At 52.5% G+C, this 20,223-nt stretch overlaps 1 protein-coding gene across 1 annotated transcript in view; it reads right to left on the bottom strand.

Annotated features, from left to right (window-relative positions):
• Positions 1–10,287, bottom strand: part of LOC119111281 (dynein heavy chain 10, axonemal) — a 66,222-nt gene extending 55,935 nt beyond the window's left edge. The window contains exons 1-14 of the mRNA XM_037235100.1: positions 10,178–10,287; positions 9,454–9,647; positions 8,715–8,904; positions 8,043–8,139; positions 7,089–7,231; positions 6,281–6,471; positions 5,773–5,971; positions 5,128–5,270; positions 4,306–4,410; positions 3,927–4,071; positions 3,419–3,568; positions 2,655–2,733; positions 1,963–2,186; positions 1,263–1,409 (exon numbers count right to left, since the gene is read on the bottom strand). Of these exons, the coding sequence (XP_037090995.1) occupies positions 1,263–1,409; positions 1,963–2,186; positions 2,655–2,733; positions 3,419–3,568; positions 3,927–4,071; positions 4,306–4,410; positions 5,128–5,270; positions 5,773–5,971; positions 6,281–6,471; positions 7,089–7,231; positions 8,043–8,139; positions 8,715–8,904; positions 9,454–9,647; positions 10,178–10,261 (2,091 nt within the window). The 5' untranslated portion in view covers positions 10,262–10,287. The remainder of the gene's footprint in view (positions 1–1,262; positions 1,410–1,962; positions 2,187–2,654; positions 2,734–3,418; positions 3,569–3,926; positions 4,072–4,305; positions 4,411–5,127; positions 5,271–5,772; positions 5,972–6,280; positions 6,472–7,088; positions 7,232–8,042; positions 8,140–8,714; positions 8,905–9,453; positions 9,648–10,177) is intronic.
• Between the last annotated feature and the right edge of the window lie 9,936 nt (positions 10,288–20,223).

Raw genomic sequence — 20,223 nt, 5'->3', positions numbered from 1 at the left:
TGCTCTGCTAGGCTGCCTCACAGCATGGGAGTTTCGGGTTTCGGCAATTGGTTCCTCACTCTGCTCAATCTTTGGAAGCAATCTCAGTCTGGTCACAGCTGGTGCAGCCACTGCCCAGCATGCGGACCACACCCAAAGTCTATCGAGCGGCTAAAAGATCAAAACTTCATCATTGAAATGGAACGTGTGTCAGCCTTCCCGACACCTGGCTTCGCGATGACGGACTAAAGTAAATGCTGAGACGACTCAACATTTTTTTTCGGAAGCCTATAAAATGCGCAGCCCGCGAGCTGTGCCTTGAGCTTTCGTGAGCACAACATTTCCCCCGGTTCGGAATAGAAAAATGCAGGGCTAGTCTTTGATTGATCTCGGCTGTAATCTATACGTCACTCTCGCCGCTTGCTGCTGTTTCGGTATCCTTTCTGGTCCATCACATCTGAGGAAGTATTTGCCCTATAGCGCCGTCTCTACGCTAGTGAGCACCTTGGTCCTCTCGCAGTTCTGATACCGTTTCCCAGTCTACAAAAATGGCATGAAAGACATATGGTTATGATCCAAAAGTCAAAAGTCAAAAGTCAGTTTTGTGGCAAAACTGATGTTTGGAGGAAAAAAAGTTCCATCACGTCTCGGACCAGCTGGAGAAGCTCGGCTGGCTTTCGGCGGAAAGCCTGGTCAAATTCCACACTTTGAAGCTTGTCAACAAGATGCTTCGTTTTGGTAAACCAGAAGCGCTAGTCCATGAAATCTGGGTGCTTTCTCAGACCCAAGATCGTCGCACACGGAAGCATGGAGGTCCGCTCAATCCTAGGTCACAGAACGAGATGGGGGTGTTTGTGCTCTCCGCTGCCTCCCAGTATAAATCCCTTTCCCTTGACCTGACACAGCATCCTACGGCGAGGTCTAGTCGTGCACTGTAATCGTCGCTTGCTGAGCCAAACGCTGCCCTGACCACGGAATGGTTCAAGTCTTGCGCACTTGCGCAACAGCATCTCTGCGTGCGTGCGTGCGTGTGCGTGTGCGTGTGCGTGTGCGTGTGAGTGTGCGTGAGCGCGTGCGTGCGTGTGCGTGTGCGTATCGTACGTGCGTACGAGCGTGCGTGCGTGCGAGCGTGCGTGTAAGCGTGACGATGGCTTTGAATAGACACCAGTCTATCATGAAGTCCAAATACACGTCCATGTCCATGTCTAAGTCTATCTGGCGATGACGGCTTAACACCCGTAGGGGTTCTAAGCCGCGCCCAGCACGCCCGCCCTCGCACACACTTGATGGACGAGCGACTCGAAGACGCCGATGGCGCCGTTGCACTTGTTGCAGAAGTCGCCGACGCTGAGTGCGCTCCAGTTGATTCGCTTGGTGGCCGGCCGCAGCACGCGCTCCACGCTCTTCACATCCTCCTTCAGCAGCTCCATCTGACGATGGTGGCGACAGGACGGTGTCAGGTCATACGGGCAACGACTCGCAACCAGAGTGTATCTCACGCGGCCCGTTCTCCTCACACACACACACACACACACACACACACACACACACACACACACACACACACACACACACACACACACACACACACACACACACACACACACACACACACACACACACACGCACACACGCACACACGCACACACGCACACACGCACACACGCACGCACGCACGCACGCACGCACGCACGCACGCACGCACGCACGCACGCACGCACGCACGCACACACACACACACACTGCACAGCGCAAATATTCTCGGTTAGGTTCCATCTGTATGCTGCGGCACGGGATCTGGCGTTTTAGGATAAAAATGGGCGACATGACCACTTGAACCCCGATTACATGTAATGTCACTGTGACGCAGGATGAGCCCCACGCCAAGCGCTCACGTAACATTTCTAAACACAGGTTCCATCTGGCGCCAAACGTGCAAAACGATATCCAGCTCATAGCGAGCGAGGCCGACTTAACACTTGCCTCTGGCTCGGTCATCTGCGCCAGCACTTTGTTGTAGCGGTCTATCATGGCGCTGAGGTTGATGCTGTGCTTGCGATAGCGGTCCTCCTGCAGGGCTACGTTACGTGCCAGCTCCGGCAGGTGGAAGCCGAGCGTCTCCAGGTGCTTGGAGTCAGAGATGATCTCCAGCAGTTGGTACGGCACGTTCACGGTGAACGGACAGACCCGCTTATTGCTGCGCATCGCTGCCAGCATGACCCATTCCGACCATCAGCCGCATGTAACGCATGGGTGAGAGGAGGTGGGAGTTCCCAAAACAGCCGACAAAAAAATACGTTTACACCGATACAAAATATCTGATAAGGTAGTAGGAATCTACTGACAAACTCGACACTGATGTAATATTTCGGAAATGTTTTGTCGAAGCCCGCGCGTATCCGACTTCATCAAATCCGTTCATATAACGGTACATCTACAGACACCAGGTTATCCAAAAGCTCTCTGCAAAGCTCAAACTGTGTTTTAAAAAACACTATCTACACCTAACACGAGCCTGTCTGAGCGGAAGCGCTATGGGTGCCGGTCTGCTGCTGTTCGGCTCCGCGCGCCAGAGGCCCCGCTACGTGACCGGGACAACTGACCGGGCCGGAAGGCCGTCTTGTTGACTTCGCCGAGCACGGTCTTCCGCAGCAGCTGCGGCAGCAGGTGGTCGGTACGCTCCCGCCAGCTGGCGTACAGCTGGTCCTCGTACGCCTTCATCTGGCGCCCCACCGTCAGGTAGTGGGCCTTGGCCTGCAGGCGGAGCGAGAATGTCACGGACGCCTTCACGCGGCCGCCGGCCAGCTGGTGGCCGACCTGGGCCGCCGGCATGGAACGAATGTGAGATATGTCTTCATAATCAACAGGCAGGGTGTGTGGCCCGTTCTGCGAGCATGAAATAAAAGCTAAAGAGGCGCTATCCTGAGCTGGACGAGCGTACGAGTGTAGATATGGCAAACGTGCTGGGCATGAGTGAAGTTCACGCCTTATCCAGTGTATAAACACAATAAAAACCATCGACTTTGTAAGAAATAAGCAAATGACGGAATAAAAGATGCTGCAAAAGTTTCAGTGATCCACATGGGTAATACTCAGTGTAACAATGTCCATGATATTTGTGTGCATATCATCATTCCACACCGATCAGCCCATGCGCTGAGGACTGATGTTCACCATCACCGCGGCGAATGATTGCGCTGTCTCACGATTGTCTGAATATATGTACCGTGAATATGCAGCCATTACCTAAGTGCGGCAATGGCCTACATTTGGTATTTCTTCGCACAGAGCTAAGAACTGGGCACTAAGCCCCGCCCCAGGCGTAGCACCCTTTGGAGAGAGTCACAGGGCTCAGATACCTGACCCCCAGGCCGCAATACGCATCGCGGTCAGCTCGAACGAGCTCCCGGCAACATTAAGTACCAGCTATCTGACCCACCTTCTGTCCCATCTCGGTGTTCATCATGGCGTCGCACTTCAAGAACTTGACAATGGTGCGTTTGATCTTGTGGAAGAGCAGGCGCTCCCAGTGGATGGCCCCCGACACGGACGGATGGTTCTTGTGCAGTGGAGGAGCGTCCTTGCACTCCTGCGTCAAATGACGTGCGTTAACCAAAACGTCAGCATCCTGGTCTTAAACGTTTAACACGGTTTCCAGCGAGGTAGTCAATTACATCGGTGCGCAGGCTACGGCATCACGCGTTACGATTGAAGCGGCGGTACTAGGCAACTAACGGTCAGACGCACACGCCATCCTTCCATTTCCCTTCTCGTGCGTTGACACATTTTAGTACACGATGCGCCCTCCGTCATCTGTTGTAGACTTAGACCTGCCACGCTGTCTGCCGAGCAGCCACGTAGCCTAGATGTACCCACGAGACACGATCAGAACCAAACGAGCGGCGCAGTGGAACCATCGCTGAGCCGGCGGCGCTCCGGCTGCTCACGTTAAACATCTTCGCCACGTCATCGACCTCTCGCTTGTACTGGTTCAGGATGTCGCTGTACTTGCGTCGCAGCTCGTTGTTGATCGACTGGCGAGACTTGACGTGCTCGAACTTGCGCACGACGTCGAACGCCGACTCCGCTGACCTGCAACGGGCACGGCCGGTGTGCCACACCAACGAACACGCACGAGCTGCACGATCGGAAATGTCCCTCATTTCTTCACAAAATGGGTTTCATGATGCCGATTTTCAATATGGTGAAAATGCAGGCGTGCAAAATTATCATAGGAAGATTCCAAGTGGGCACGGCGGACAAACGGCGGGTGCGGTCCTTGCTCCAAGTGGCCCTACCAAGGTTCAGGCTTCCAGGCGTAGTTACCTGAGCGCTCTGAAGCTCTCGTCGAGGAACTTCTTGGCCTCTGATTCGATTCGGAGCACTTCTGTGCCGAACCTGTCCATCACACCCTGCCACATGTGGTGCAGTCTGCAACGCAAGGCGTACGCGCTCTGAGATGCACCTCGTTTTCCCTGAAGCATAGTATTTGGTTGACGGATATGCTTCACTCCCACTGTAAAGTGTACCTACCATTTTCACGTTTCTCTATTCTTTCAAATCACTGCACTATGCACAAGTCACTTTAACGAGTGCCTGCAGTGCATCGGCTTCACAGTACACAGCGCGTCTGGGGAACAGAGCCACGCGGCTCGACTCCCCGTGGTGCTCACCTTTCCCGTCAGGGCGAGAAGCGCGACGCCATAGAGCATCAGCAGCCAAGTAGGTAGAAAAGCACCGATGACGGCATGCCAGCCTTGGCGCAAAACTTTGGACCGACTTTAAACGTGCGAGCCCACCCATGTGTAAACTTTCCCCGCCAGAGGGGTCACGCTGGAGCAGGTGCCACTCCATCCCACGTGTAAACTACTCTCGCCAGAGGGGTCACGCTGGAGCAGGTGCCACTCCATCCCACGTGTAAACTACCCCCGCCAGAGGGGTCACGCTGGAGCAGATGCCATTCCATCCCACGTGTAAACTACCCCCGCCCGAGGAGTCACGCTGGAGCAGGCGCCACTCCATCTCACGTGTAAACTACTCCCGCCAGATGGGTCACGCTGGAGCAGATGCCACTCCATCCCACGGCCCGGCCTGGTGCCCACGCGCGCGCCAGGCGGTGTGGCCAGTCCGACACCTCAAAGTCCGCACCTGATGCTGAATATGTCGAACGCCACCGCCTCGAACGGCACCACCAGGTTCTTGACGCGCTGCTTGACGTCATCCATGCGGTGCGGGTCAGAAGTGACCGCCCTCAGGTCCGGGCACAAGATGTTGTTGAACTCCTCCAGCACCTGGCGGCGGCAGCGACAGCGCGGGCATTGCTATGGGCCCAGTCTAAGTGATTCCAATGGAAGGGACTTGGAGCACTTGCCAAGTCGTTGGAAATCTAGGATTGTGTTCGCTTAACGGCACCGTGCGGGTAATTTCAAGGACCGGGAGCAGAGTATGCCTTTTTTGACCGCACAGAACCTGTCACGTAACCATCATTAGACTGGTACCTAATTTGCTACCAAAGACAAAATGCTTGGGGCAATCGGGCAAGCAGGGACTTACAGTACCACGGTTTGCCGCCTGCGCTATCATACCGAATCCAAATTAGGTACTAGCCGGGTTAAAGGTTAGGACGAAAAGATTTATAGCACACCTTACAACGATTCATTTGTTACCAAGGATGTAGGAGGAGATACAAATTAAGTTCAAGTGGTTATATCCCTACTTCATCTGACACCTCTAAAAGGCACATAGAACTGACTGACGGCTATTGAAAAAGCACGAAGGCTGACGAGAACTGACCACCGCCACTTGATGGAGATTGTTGCAGATGGCGGCCATGTGGTCCGTGTCGTCGAACAGCCGCCTGCGGTCGAACTCCCAGCGGGCGCCGCGGCCGGACGTCTCGATCTCGGATCGCGTGGCCAGGTAAGACTCGCGCCACCGGGTCAGCAGGCGCACGGCCGCCGACGCCGTGTCCTGCACCTCCCGCGGCGGCTGCCTGTCGCACAGACACACAGGCGTACGTCGCCGCGCCGCCGTCTGCGGTCCAACATAGGGGATCGCAGTCGCAGGGTCGCTGGAGCCGAGCACGCGACCTGGATCCAGGCGCCTGCCCCAGGGCAGGTCAGACCATCACACCATCACCCCACACAAACACGCCACAGCCGACGCGCGTGTTTGAGCGATTGACACCCATCACCATGGCGAGCCCGTCTCTCTGCTCTGACACCCCGGGTCCCGTCTGCGCCGCCGTCCCCTGAGCTAGCGAGCGGAGCGGCGGACGCCCGTCGCTGGCCAGCAGCCGTACTTGAAGAGCGTCTTGATGGAGATGGAGTTGCGGACCCGGGTGGACAGCTCCCAGGCGAGACGCTCCATGAGCGGCGCCATCCTGTGGTCGCGGTTGTAGTGGCGCGAGAGGATCCACACCATGCGCAGGCTGTCCATCACCTGGGGCAGCGTGTCCGCCACGACCACCAGCGACGGGTGGCTGCGCACCGTCTGATGACGTCACAGAGATGTTGTCAGAGAGCGCAACAGGCGGGGCCGAGGGACGGCGCTAACACGGAACAGCGTTTAAGTTCGAGGCAACGTCCACAGACGATGGGTAGTGTTATAACGAGACGGCTCTGTCCCCTGCGGTGACATACAGATGGAAGACAGTGCCCAGATCAAACGGTGCTGTTGTCAATGGTGATATTCTGGGATGCAGACACAGGGCTGGTGTTGGTTGTGACAACTAGGGTCAAATATTCCATAGTCTGCTATGCTTCAAATATTGTTGGCTGTTCTCTCGGTCGTACTGACAGCGTTAAGAAAGGAATATTCAAAGCAGGGCATGAATATGATGTATCTAATACGATCCATTTTCCAGATATCTCCTCCAATACTTACACCCGTAGACTCCAAAACACTGTCTCTGCTCGGAAGTATCGTTGCCTAGTTACGAATTGTATTGCCTGGCACATACACAGGGGCGAATCCATAAACCCAACATTACTTTTCTATACCGTTCAGCTTCAATTTAACACCATTTGGCAAAAGCAGGGTCCGTATGGAGGCTGGCTTCCGCATACAATCGAAGCACGTCAGGCCGTCCAGGCCGCGGCCCTGCATACCTTGAAGTGACGCTCCAGTGTCGCCAGGAAGCGGACGTTGTCGTAAGCCTCGCGGTGGCAGCGCTGCACGTCTTCCACCTGCATGTGGAAGCCCTGGATGACGCTCGAGTCCACCAGCTCCAGCAGCTGCACCATCTTCACCACTGGAGCAGCACACCGGTGCTGACGCTCGGCGAACGAGATGCGCAGACAGAGAGCCAGAGCCAGCCGACTGGAGACTGGACGCTGGATACAGCCTGAGCCAGCCGACTGGATACTGGATACTGGACACAGCCAGAGCCAGCCGACTGGAGACAGGACACTGGACGCAGCCAGACCCAGCCAACTGGGTACTGGACACTGGACGCAGCCAGAGCCAGCCGACTGGAGACGGGACACTGGACACAGACAGTCAGAGCCAGCCGACTGGAGACTGGACACTGGACACAGCCAGAGCTAGCCAAATGGAGACTGGGCACCGGACACAGCCAGAGCCAGCCAAATGGAGACGGGACACTGGACACAGCCAGAGCCAGCCAAATGGAGACTGGGCACCGGACACAGCCAGAGCCAGCCAAATGGAGACTGGGCACTGGACACAGCCAGAGCCAGCCAAATGGAGACTGGGCACCGGACAGCGGTGCACTGACGAGCCTCACATACAATTTCATTCGGTCGACGAACGCCAGCAGGAATAGTGGTATTCTATGAGCTTGTTTTCACATAAAATCGTCGAGTTTTTAACGAAATGTTGAACTTCAACAACTTCTACGTGCTCGATTGAATCGACACGGTTGACATAATGAACGGGGTAACTAATACATATACCAATGCTAATGACTAATAAATATGTTAACACCAATAACTAATGTATATGCTAATACCAATAGATAACAAATGAATATATAAATAAACTATAAGCACAGATAATACAGACAGACGCAAGGTGATGGACAGGCCATTGTCGGAGCACACCTGTCGGCAGTTTGAACTGCTCCACCAGGGAGGAGAGCTCCGAGTGCTTCTCGCGCCACAGATCCAGCTCCGCCATGCAGCCGTTGGCGGTCGGCTTCTGTGCACCACACACGGAGCTGGGGTCAGGCGTGCCCTGTTTTAAGTGTGACAACGGCTGCCGCCCTGCTTAGCAGCAAGAAACTTGGGTGAGGTTGTACATGATTGCGTTTGAGTTCGAAGACGCCAGAAGGTGGGCATAAGACGGATGTCTTGGTGAGCTGCAACCACCTGAACTAATTGCAGTGTTAAAGCTGACTAAGGGCCGCCGTCTGAAAATGATTTGTCGCAACTACGCGTGTGCTCCAAAAACAATGGCATAGATCAGTGTAGCAAGGAAGCCTTAACTGTTTTGTTAACAGGATGATGTTCATGTCACCGGTAAATGGTGCACGAAACGCTTTAATAACTAGTGTCTGAGGAGCAAGTAAAACAAAACGATGAATATGCAAGATTGCATGCGGAAAACAGTGTGAAACAAAATCCGAAATATGCAAGGTCTGGGGCAATAGGTACCGCAAAAACGTGGAAAAGAAAAGAGTTCGTTATTGCAAAACAGTAAGACCGTCTGCCATAACAGCTGTTACGGGTGCGGGTTTCCCTTGATGCCGTCGGCGGCCGTCAGCCGGCGCACACCTTGTTGATCATGCCGTCCAGGTTTCTGGCCATGTCCTGCTGCCAGGTGGCCAGCGTCTCCTCCACCATAGCCACCAGCTGCTGGTTGTCGGCCAGCTCGACCAGCTCGCCGTCGCCGCTGGCGCACGCTTCCAGCAGTGGCAGCTCGGGCAGGTCCAGGAAGAAGCGCGTGCTGAGTTGCTCGCGGGTCCTGCCAGCCGGCCGCCCAGCAGTCACCAACACACGACGGCCAACGACGCCGCCGGGCGCGCTGCCACTCAGCGGCCGGCTGAAAGCCAGAGCGTCACGTCCGGCGTGCAAACCGCCAGCTCCCTTCCTAAAAGCGTGAGCGTTGTGGGGGCCCACACGGTCTGGGAGTCGGTGTCGTCTGCCCAGGATAGAAGGACAGACACTCGTTTCACCATAGCTTTGTCCGTCTGGCCCGCTCGCGCCGGCCGCCGGCGAAGGTGTATCACCTCTGTCTGGACCCGGCAGCTGTGGCCGCTCCGCCAGCCGCCGGCGAAGGTGTATCACCTCTGTCTGGACCCGGCAGCTGTGGCCGCTCCGCCAGCCGCCGGCGAAGGTGTATCACCTCTGTCTGGACCCGGCAGCTGTGGCCGCTCCGCCAGCCGCCGGCGAAGGTGAATCACCTTGGGCTGGACCCGGCACCTGTGGCCGCTCCGCCGGCCGCCGGCGAAGGTGTATCACCTCAGGCTGGACCCAGCAGCTCTCGTGACCCCGCCCACCGTTCCACACCCACCTGGCGGTGCCTGCGATCAGCTTCTGCAAGTTGATGAGGAACTCGTCGCGCAGCTGGAGCCGGATGGAGGTGCGTCGGTTGACCGGCTGAGCGGTGGTCGGCCGGGAGGAGCTGGCGTCGCCGCCGGCGCCCGCCGCCGCCCGCTCCTGTCCGTCCGCCTCGGTGTCCCGATACTGCAGTATCGGCAGGAACCGCTGCCGATACGACACAGCGGTCAGTGGCCACCCTACCCGGCCAGCTGATTATACTGGCTCAGGTGCATGCCCTTCATCCAGATTAGGCTTAGCCGAACAATGAAATCGCAAAAAAATACATCAGCCACCTTACTCTACATGAGAGTGTTGTGCCAGAAAAGACCGAAAGAAGATAAGCAAAAGCAGTGCACACAAAAAAACATTGGGGCACTTCATTCAATGCGTAAAAATAACAGCATACATTAGCAGAATAAAAATGGCAAAACTGGTCACACTGGTCTGAGATCGCCTTAGTCCGTGAATGAACTGGTCACTGACCGTAGAGATTGTACCGGTTGCATCAATGGTGATTCAAAGTGAAACGAGAAACAACTATAATTATATTTAACAATATCAACACCCTAAAATGTTCTACATTATACCACATTAATATGAGCAAGAATGAAAAACGTTAAAATATAGGCAAAATTAATGTGCGTGGTGGTCGAGGCAATCAAACCATTCACACGCATTAGTCCCACCGTACTGACCTTTTGGAGCGTTACATCGAGGTCATCGAGGACTTGCGTGTCCATTGTGCCGAACTCAAAATGCCCTGGCATTTCTGCTCGCATCGCCTCCGCGTCGGCCGGCTCGGGCACGTTGTTCGGGCTGCGCCGGCTGAAGAACACCGCCCCAGGAACCTTGGGAGCACAGCACACGCTCTGTCGACGACGCTGCTGATGGTCATCAGCGCTCGGACAGACTACGTCTCCGACGGCAGTACCGTAGCCTAGAGCCCTGGCTGACCCTCATCGACGGAGGAACACCGCCCCAGGAACCTTGGGAGCACAGCACAACACGCTCTGTCGATGACGCTTGCTGATGGTCATCAGCGCTCGGACAGACATAGTCCTCCGACGGCAGTACCGGAGCCTAGAGCCCTGGCTGACCCTCATCGACGGAGGAACACCGCCCCAGGAACCTTGGGAGCACAGCACACGCTCCGTCGACGACGCTGCTGATGGTCGCCAGCACTCGGACAGACCAGGTCTCCGACGGCAGTACTGTAGCCTAGAGCCCTGGCTGACCCTCATCGACGGAGGAACACCGCCCCAGGAACCTTGGGAGCACAGCACACGCCCCGTCGACGACGCTGCTGATGGGCACCAGTGCCTCAACAGACCAGGTTTCCGACGGCAGTGCTGTAGCCTGGAGCCCCGACTGACCCTCGTCGACGTAAGCTGCACCGAAACGCAGCCTGGACATGTCATAGAGATTGGACAAGCGGTCCTTGTATAATGCATGCATTGAACAGCGGTGATTTCAGAAGGCTGATCACATTCAAGCAACTTACTTGCCCATCGATGACCTCCGGTGTCAGCGTCGTGGCAAATCGAATCACCGGCCGGGTAATCCGCTTGGTGATGGTTCTCTGCGACGGAGTGTGCCAGCATGTCAGTGAACTCGCAGTCACAAGGGATCTTGATAATATACACAGCGACGCGAAGGTCAGAGATAATGACAACCAATGGCCACTTTTCAACAAACATATTCTTACCCGTTGAAATGGCCGACGTCCATTCATAAATGTATTCCCTTACACCAAGTTACTATCCATCTATTATATCTCCACAAATTTTTCCTTGATCTGCTCTAGCCCCAAAGCGGCCAAGCTCAGCAGCCGCTGGGGCCTCAGGGGGCGCTGGGGCCGGAGCCGCCCGGGCCGTGGGTGCGGTCCGCCGCGGCAGGTTACCGTCTGCTGCTGCTCCAGCGACGCCGACTCGCCGTCGTCGGCCGAGGCGGCGTCCGGCGCCGGCGCCGACGTCTGGCCAGCCGACTCGGCACCGGTCAGCGACGACGCCGACGTGCGCTCGTCGATCTCGACGGCTGCCGACAGAAGGCACGCATCGCTTAGGATGGCATCTCGGCAGACGGCGTCTCAGCGGTGGGCAGGTACACAGCCACCGGGTCAAGGTATCGTGGTCTTCATTGACAAAAAATGGGTTCAAGGTTGAAGCTCTTGATGGGTTGTGGCTTGAACGGGCAGAAGCATGTGACGTGACTAAACATTCTGTGGGGCACGGTTTTTCTTTCAGCTGCGAAACGGGGTATATCATGCCTTAAAGGTAGCTGTTGTGCACACAATGCAAATGCACAATATGCACACCCAATACACATTCCATATACGCATCCAAGTAACACAAACATGGCCCACAAGTAGCATTTGTGCGTAACAAGGTACGTACTTCTCTGTGCTACATAATGACACCAAAGTGCAATGGCGTGCATTTGCAACAGCAGATACGCAGTGGGGGCTAATTGTAATTGAAATGTAGTCCTGCTGTTTTACATATTTGGAAGTAGTCTCACAGTTCTCACGACGCATGCCACTACTTAAAAGAAAGACAATCAGACGAAAAAACAGCATGCAGCCTGACCCAATCTGCCTGCAGAATGACAACATTCTACATAAAACTACTGTCTAACTCTCATTTGAGATAGTCTAAATGTACGCAAAGCATCATCCCAGATGGCTATCCCAGCCTCAGGTCATTATATAAGTATCGAAAGATTTACGTCGCGATAGCAGATGACGTGATCGTGCTATGGCCATCGTTCTGTTCGGGAATTGCCCGGAAGACAAAACCGCACCCATATTCTCGGAAATAACCATTATTATCGTCTAATTGCCCATAATCACTGTCCTCCAGCCGCTCGATCGGCTGAGCCATATCATATTCTGGTCCCGTGGCTTATATCCAATTTCCAGCGCGTCTGCACAATGTACACGCATGGCACTGGCATGGCCAACGTAACGACATGCCCAGTCTGCAGTGAGGCGCCGACCTGTAACGCGCAATTTAACATCTTCTTCAGCTTCCATTCCATTCAATCGGTCGAATGACGCGGCCAGCCTTTATACCACGAGAAAGCATGGACAATCCGGAGCTACGAGGGAATACGCGGCATGTATACCACGCCGCGCCGATAGCGTGCTCTATCCGCGCAGCCGTCCCTCCTGCGTATACGGGTATGCCTCCCTTCTGCGCATGCCACGCGTCACCTGTCCGTGCCGTTGGCCGCACGCCTGCGGCGCCAACCGTGTCTCACCAGTGGCCGGTTCGTCGGCCACGGCGCGGTGTGGCCGGGCGGTGCCGCCTTCGGAACCGGCGACGGCGACGGCGGCGCGCTCGCGTGCCGGTCGGCCCTCCTCCTCTTCCTCCTCCTCCTCCTCTTCCTCGCCCTGCTCGCTCTGCTCGCCGCCGGTCTCGTCTGGCCGACAGGCGAGGCTCATGCGCGCGTGCCCGCGTTCCACGCAATCCTGCTCACGGCCGCAGACACCGGTGAGAAGCTCTCACACGGGAAAGGGCCAGCATCAGGGCCGGTCAGCTATTTGAAGATGATATCGTTTGACCGATGGCGTGCCATCAATGTCGGGGAGAGGCAGTGTCGCTGATTCGGCGGTCGGCCAGAATGCTGCCGTGAGGCATAGCTGAGCACTCGTGGAAAAGCTGCTGGACGCCAGGGCCGCTTGTGGCTGAGACATGGGTTTGCACGGGCCACTGTTACTCAGGACATAAAGACGGTGATATCTTGCATCCACTTCTGCGTACGACTGACATTTCAAGCATTTCACAGCAGTACGTACCAGCACAGCGTCCAACTAACATTCCAACACCAGTGACTGCCCAAAATATCCGATGCAGCCCTTACCGTAGTCGAGCTGCACCTCTAGCGTCTCTTCTCGTTGTTCAATCGCTTTATAGAACATTATGGAGTTGCCATGCAGAGCCGATATGGGCCGGTCCAGGAAGCAGTCCAGAGCCCGCCGCACAGCGCCCTCATCTCGCACCAGCATCGTTTCAAACATGTCCTCATGGCTGGGACGTTCCGTCAGCTCCACCTGCAAACGTCTCCGTGCAGCAGGTGCTCACAGCTCTTTTGCCGAACTGCTACCAGTTAGTAACGGTATTACTAATGGCAATCATGTGGTATTCTGTCGTCCAAATGATCTCTCTCGACAAGGTTTTTACCGACAATCACCACCCCCAGCAGCTCTGGAAAATTTTCGGCCCACACTCCCAACAGCGGTGCGACAGCATTTATTCACTTAGGGGTGAAAGATGTGGGCATTTTTGTGTCATTACATCCTGTGTTGGGGTTCATTTTCTATTGTTTCCCCTACATTGGAGCGGCCAGTCTGCATCGAACCGGACAGCGACCAGCACAGCATACAAGTGCTCCGGGCAATGCAAACCGGGAGGGCGGGGCAGAGTGTGCGGGGACTCACAGTCAAATGGCAATGATTTAGCAAAGAGGAGTCAGATTTAACTGTCCGATTTAACTGCCCGAAGCTTGATTTGATGCCCTGAATTAGCATTCAGATCGCTCACACACAACTACACGGATTTGGATACACAGCCGGAGGGTCTCCAGTCATAGGTGGACAACGCAGATTGCAAGCTGTGACAGTGAACAAGTTGCCACCAAGTAAAGCAGCGGAATTTAGGAATTCAAGCACGATCAATTTGGCTATTTTGTGACACCCACTTTTCGGGGCTTTCTCTACCCGCAGATCAGGTTTTATGACACTGGAATTTAAAATAGCCCATTTAACCGTGCACAGATGTTTCCGCCGAGCTGAGACGCGTCCGTATATTCAGCTGATGCCTTGTCATGCGCTCGAGAAAGCCGTTTTTAACTTTCATGTCTATTTAAGCGATGCAAATTGGCATGACACCCTTACCAACATAAGGAAGAAATACCAAGACTGGAGACAAAACAGACAAGTGCAGGTAAGTGAGGAAGTGTACCAGCTTCGCGTAGGTCGTACGTGTTCGCGAATTACGAGGGAAACGGAGATGTCGTATGGTGCGAAACGCATGCATCTTAAAATCTGAGACTCCAGTGCGACCTGCACGCAGACCTGGTCAATGCCTGACTTCGGTACACCTGAACCCCTCCAGGCCGTGGGTAATGTTTGGTGCTTGTTCTCACCTTGCTTCCATCCGCCGATACAGTAATGTCCGAGGGGAGAACGGGAACTGCGGCGGCGTCATGTGCAGTGTCATCGAGGCTTTCAAATAACACTTGGGATGCTTCACAGAGCCACAGTATCCGGAAGTCGTCTATTATTTCGTGCTCCATCGCTGCTGGAATAAGATGAAGAATACAGACATCATCACCCAGAACACCTCACGCACTTTATCGTAAACGTAAACTATCTAAACGTCTAAATTTTAACGTCCCGACTGACGGTTGTTCACATCCCAACTGACCATCACAGGAAAAGCCGAGACACACCAGACTCACCACGTCTCAGACTCACAGACTGAAGGACACATTCCACGTATGGAATACACGACTACCAGTGGTGTGTGTAAGGGGGAACGGAAGCAAGTGCCCTCCTTATCCAAGTTGTAAGTTAATTATTACGCAAACGAATTAACATGTATAACAATAAAAACGATATAGGCACGTAAAACCAGCATACCGAATGCATGCAACACAGTTATACGCTATGTAAGCAAAAGGTAGCCACCGATGGGGAAGGTCCAATATTGTGCGCTTGATGCGGTGAGAGACCGACACCCGAAGGCATTCTGTTGAGATGTCGGCATCTTGACGCCAAAAGGGCCAGATTCTTTCGTCCATTATCGGCCGTACAGCTTTCTGGCGAAGACTCACCCCCGTATGATTCCTACATTGCATCATTTCTAAAATGCATCAAGTTTCAAATAGTGTATGACCCAACACAGCCAAGATGATAGAATTTCGGATAGCTGAACGTGCTCGTCTCGTTTTGTGGTTGACATTTTACCGTATCGACCGTCAGGTTTTTGGGGGAGGGGTGGCACGCTTAAATGTCGAGCAGTCTCAATAAAAATCAGAGTTGGCGCAAATAACCGAGGTAGGTGAAGAGCCCTACAACCAAAGACAACGGAGCCCGAACCCTGCAACTCTTGGGCACATGTTGTCTATGTTTTGACAACATAAATGGACACAAAACAGAAATGAACCGCAGTTTAATTTAAGGCGATGCTTCTATGCATGCTAGGAACTTTGTCTCTGCAGAGCTCTGCGTAGTCTTTTTCAGCACAATCCATTGACTAGTTCCCCCTTGAGAAATCGAGAAATCCTGCATACCCCCCCCCCCCCTCCAGCTGCAACAACCCTCGGGTGCGGGATAGGAAATAAGTTCCAACTTTTGTATCGCATGTTAAAACATTCAAAACTCACGGAATTCGAAAGTCAGAACTTTATTTCTTTCGGCATCGTCGTTGGTCGCAAGTACAATAACCTGCCACAAACAAAGCAGCAATTTTTTATGTAACTTAACATCGCTCGCTGCCACGCGCAAGGAGATTACAAAGGCGGAGCGACAACTCAAATACGCTAAAAAGGTAGCGGTCGTAACCTGAATTTCGAGCTCGCATCTGTAACTTCTCGTCCAGCAACCAATATGGTGCGTAGTCCAGGTCGCCAACCAAAACTGGAAGAAGTATTAAAAAGCTTGATCACGTCAAGCTTATGTGTTCCTGCTTATCAACAGCTTATCGAAACCTTCAGTGTTACAAATTATATATCCCTGCCTTACTCATATGTAGGTAGCGGCAATATTAATTGCTTACCGTATCACGCCATCTGACTCTTAAACTCAGTATGCAGGGTGTTATGTGTACAAAGGGCCTTATATGTAAGAGCCATACAGGGAGCACAACACCTTTCCGGAACTCGTGCGAAACCTATTTAGGAAAACCGTGCACGACGCGGTCTGTTTCCGTAACAGAGCGCTCTAGTAACGTAAACGAACTGGTGTCATGGCAACCAGTTGGCTGAAACCTTTCTGGATAAATGGTGTTTTGATCTATGAATTAGTTTATTGATATTAGTATTGCCATAAGCTAGTCAGCAAAAATCAACATCTACGCATCGATGAATTTAAAGATGCCCGCATACATAACTGTACCTTAGCACATTAAGCAATGCAGTTTTTTTTATAAAACTCTGGATAAAAAGTAGACTTGCAGTTATGGCGCAGATCACATATGCATAGCGCATCTGTTGGGTATTTCGGACGCCTATGACGGACGCCTGGGCCCCAAGAGGCTATGCCCCCTGAACCAACAACAATATCGGACGCCTGGATCCGAGAGGCTATGCGCCTTAAGCCAACAACAACAACTTAAAGTTTCATTATGGTTGTGCTACATTCTTCTGTCATGTTTTAAACATTCCTTATGTGTGACAGGTACAGAAGGACTAAAAGTACAGTCTTTTCGCCTTAAAAGCTGCTTGTGCAGCTCAGGTGTTTTGTGTTCTGTGTATTTGATGAAATCTATGTAAATAAAACATATATGTCCATCTATATGCATGATGCTCTGATTGGAATATGTTGAAGGGATGGTGATCGTTGTTGACAGTTGTTGATTTTAAACACAGACCATGAATGGGACTGATGTGGTCTTAAAATAAATAATGCTTCTGTCATCTCGTGAAAATGTATATTTGCATAGTGTAGATTAATATGCACTTCCCCACAGTAAGGAAGCACTTCATTGAAGTAAGTTTGGGTTGGCGATAGGCTTGATGTACCTTTACAAAGTGTAAGTATTTGTGAATACTCAGTATTTGATCGGGATTCTCATGGATGAAAACTTGGCCTAATGGCCTGGGGCCTGAGGCGAAGCATCTCTTCCCCACTCACAATGTGCATGAATGCATCCTTATTATTTCAAACTATCTGCTATTTACTTAAGAACTTTTTGGAGGCTGGTAAGGTGTCATCGTGAGCAGTAATGTGTTACTAGCTGTGCACCTTGTGCTATGTCATCAGGTTTCAGTGAACATTGAATCTGGAAGAACCTTTTGCTGTGTCACATTCTCATTAAAGCTTTTTAAACCTCTGAATCTGAAAGAGCCTTTTGCTGTGTCACATTCTTGTTAAAACTTTTTTAACCTCATAGTATAAGAGGAATATTTAGACTTCACTGGCCGGAAACAAATTATTTCTACTACAATTTAATACCCCAAATCAACACTTCAATACTGCCCTGAATCTGGACCACAAACAATATGAACTCTTTTTATTATTTTTGCTGAGGATGACATATAACTTATTGCAGAATAGATGGATCCTTGGTTTGCACTCCAGAGATAGCATGTCGATTTTTTTTCCAACCAACAGTTGTTTCCGCACTAAATTGTGTTTTATTGTGTGTTGGTATGGACAACCTGTTTCAATCCAGTGATTCCTTTCAATGGACAATTGCTTCCCTGCAAAAGTGTGTTAGATTGTGTGACAGTATGGACAACCTGTTTCAGTCTGGCTCCCTCAGCAAGTGACCTATCATCCCTTGAAGATGGCTGTACAAGTATGGCTTCTGATAAGTGAATGCACATGACTGCCACATGTTTCTCAGAGTGTGTGGCATGCTAGGAATTAAGTTACAGGAACAGCTGAGGGAGGCAGCATCAAGGCAGAAAAAAGCATAAAAGGAACCCTTCAGTGTTCATGGTGGACTGAGCATGGGACTGTTTCCTAAACTTCCACTCCCGATTAGAGCTACTGTTCAGGAGCCAGGCCCCAGCATTTGAAGAAGGTACGGCGCTATCAAAATGTTATGACTCCTTTGGAAAGCATGTAAGCAGCAAAAAATTCATGCGGTCCTGGAGTTGCATTAGGCGGGTGCCTATAGTGGAGTGGTCAACGCGTGCGCGTCTGCTGTTGCACGTCTGGGAAACTAGAGAGACGGGGCTTGATTCCCCGCGGCGCCCGCCCCTCCCGCCAGAATGAGAGGCGGGTGACGCCGCACAGCCACAGCAGCTGAGTGCGTAGTAAAGCCCCAATGACGACGACGAAGTTGCATAAGGTCATGTGTCTCGTGTTATTTCCTACTTGTTTTGGCGCCTTAGGAAGAGAGCCTCGTACACAACGGCACTAGGCGCTCGGTGATCTACTTCGCTTTTACTGTTGCAAGTTTGACGCTTTGAATTTCAAGGCCCGTCTATGTCAGATATGCTTGCGAACAAAGATGTGTTCCGACAAAATTATAGTTTTATGTTAACTAGTGGCAGATTTCAAGTACAAACATCCGTAACACAACGATCATGATATCCAGAGTCCCTGTAGATCAGGAATGGACATCAGATCCAACCACTCCGTGCTGGCCCGACTATCTTAAATCGACCCTGGAAGCTACATGAAAGGCTTTCGTTCCTCAAGCGATTCAGCATTTGTCTTCCCGTCAGTTACGAGAAGCATCACTTATAGACCTCATGCGCGAGGGAGCAAAATCAGTATTCCGAACGGCCGTTTCGATGGTGGTCGGCGTAGGGCTGGAGATCAAAGTCACAACGCCCGTGGTTTGAAAGTGCGAGCTGTGCGGAGACTATTGGGTGGTTGTTGGCCCTGTGGTCGTCGGTCGCTGGTCTCAACAAGTTCTGCGAGTGCGTGTGATATGTGACCGAAGTTCTGCCTTATAGAAATGAGCCGTGGAATGTGTTAAGAACGTCCTGGAGGCGTTCCGTCTTTCTGAACACGGGTGCCACGACTGTGAAGTAGCAGCGGGCTTGCAGGATGGCCAAGGTCTTCACAAGAATATCCCTGGTGCTCGATATGACGACGCGCGTTGCCAAAGGTGATGTGGTTGCTGTTCCACTGTTGCGTAAAAGTAGATATGTGAAGGTTCCAGGTGATCTTCACGCATAAAAGGCCGCCAATTTCATTCACCGTTGCCGTTGCTGGTGCACACAGCGTTCCTGTGATCGTGTAGTTGGCTGAAGATTGGAGCCAGGCTCGGCCATGGGAGGCAGAGGTAATCAGTTCAATTTGATTCATGTCGGCCTGAGCAACGTTAATGTGGAACAATGCATCCAATGACGCTGCGTCCAATGGAAATGCAGGAACGGCGGGATGATCTTTTCCGTAGTGGCCGAATAGTGGAATTCTCGCGTTTGGTGGGTTTTGAAAATGTATTCATGTTCGGTGTTCCTGCATCTCAGACGCACGTTTCAAATTATGTACGCGTCATCTGATACAGGCAAATGTATGACAATGATGATCACGATATCTTGCGATGTTTCACACAAAGTGACAGGAGCCCGCAGACAGCGAGTGGCGCTGCGAGGTGACTTCAACCCTCCATTTTGCTGTTGGTCTGCTTCTCCAACTCGGCTCTGAAATAATTCACACAATGTTACGGCGATTCTGAGCAAACGTCACTACAATGACAGCACGCCAGGCCCGAACCGATTTTTGTGGTGTGAGACTTGTGCTATTGAACGTCATGCAGTATTGTGGCAAAAACATCTGCTATGACCGTTGACATTGCCAGGTACACTACATGCTCATAGGTCGTTGATCACACAATATTTCGATGCTCTATATTTTACACCCTCCCCTGCCCCCTCCCCTATATTTGTTACCCCCTCCCCATGCACGCGCAAAGAACGAAACAATGAAAATAAGCCAAGCGTGGAAATTAAGTTTTTGTTTCACTTTCGCGTTTCCCTTGCGGCCGCTGGAAGAGAAGGCCAGTGCTTTGGCTTGATGGTCACTTGCCATGTTATGATAACGTGGACACAGCCAGCA

Source organism: Pollicipes pollicipes, unplaced genomic scaffold (genome assembly GCF_011947565.3).
Source record: "Pollicipes pollicipes isolate AB1234 unplaced genomic scaffold, Ppol_2.1 Scaffold_7261;HRSCAF=8764_pilon_pilon_pilon, whole genome shotgun sequence".
NCBI classification, from domain to species: Eukaryota; Metazoa; Arthropoda; class Thecostraca; order Pollicipedomorpha; family Pollicipedidae; genus Pollicipes; species Pollicipes pollicipes.
This window is presented reverse-complemented; position numbering and strand designations above follow the sequence as displayed.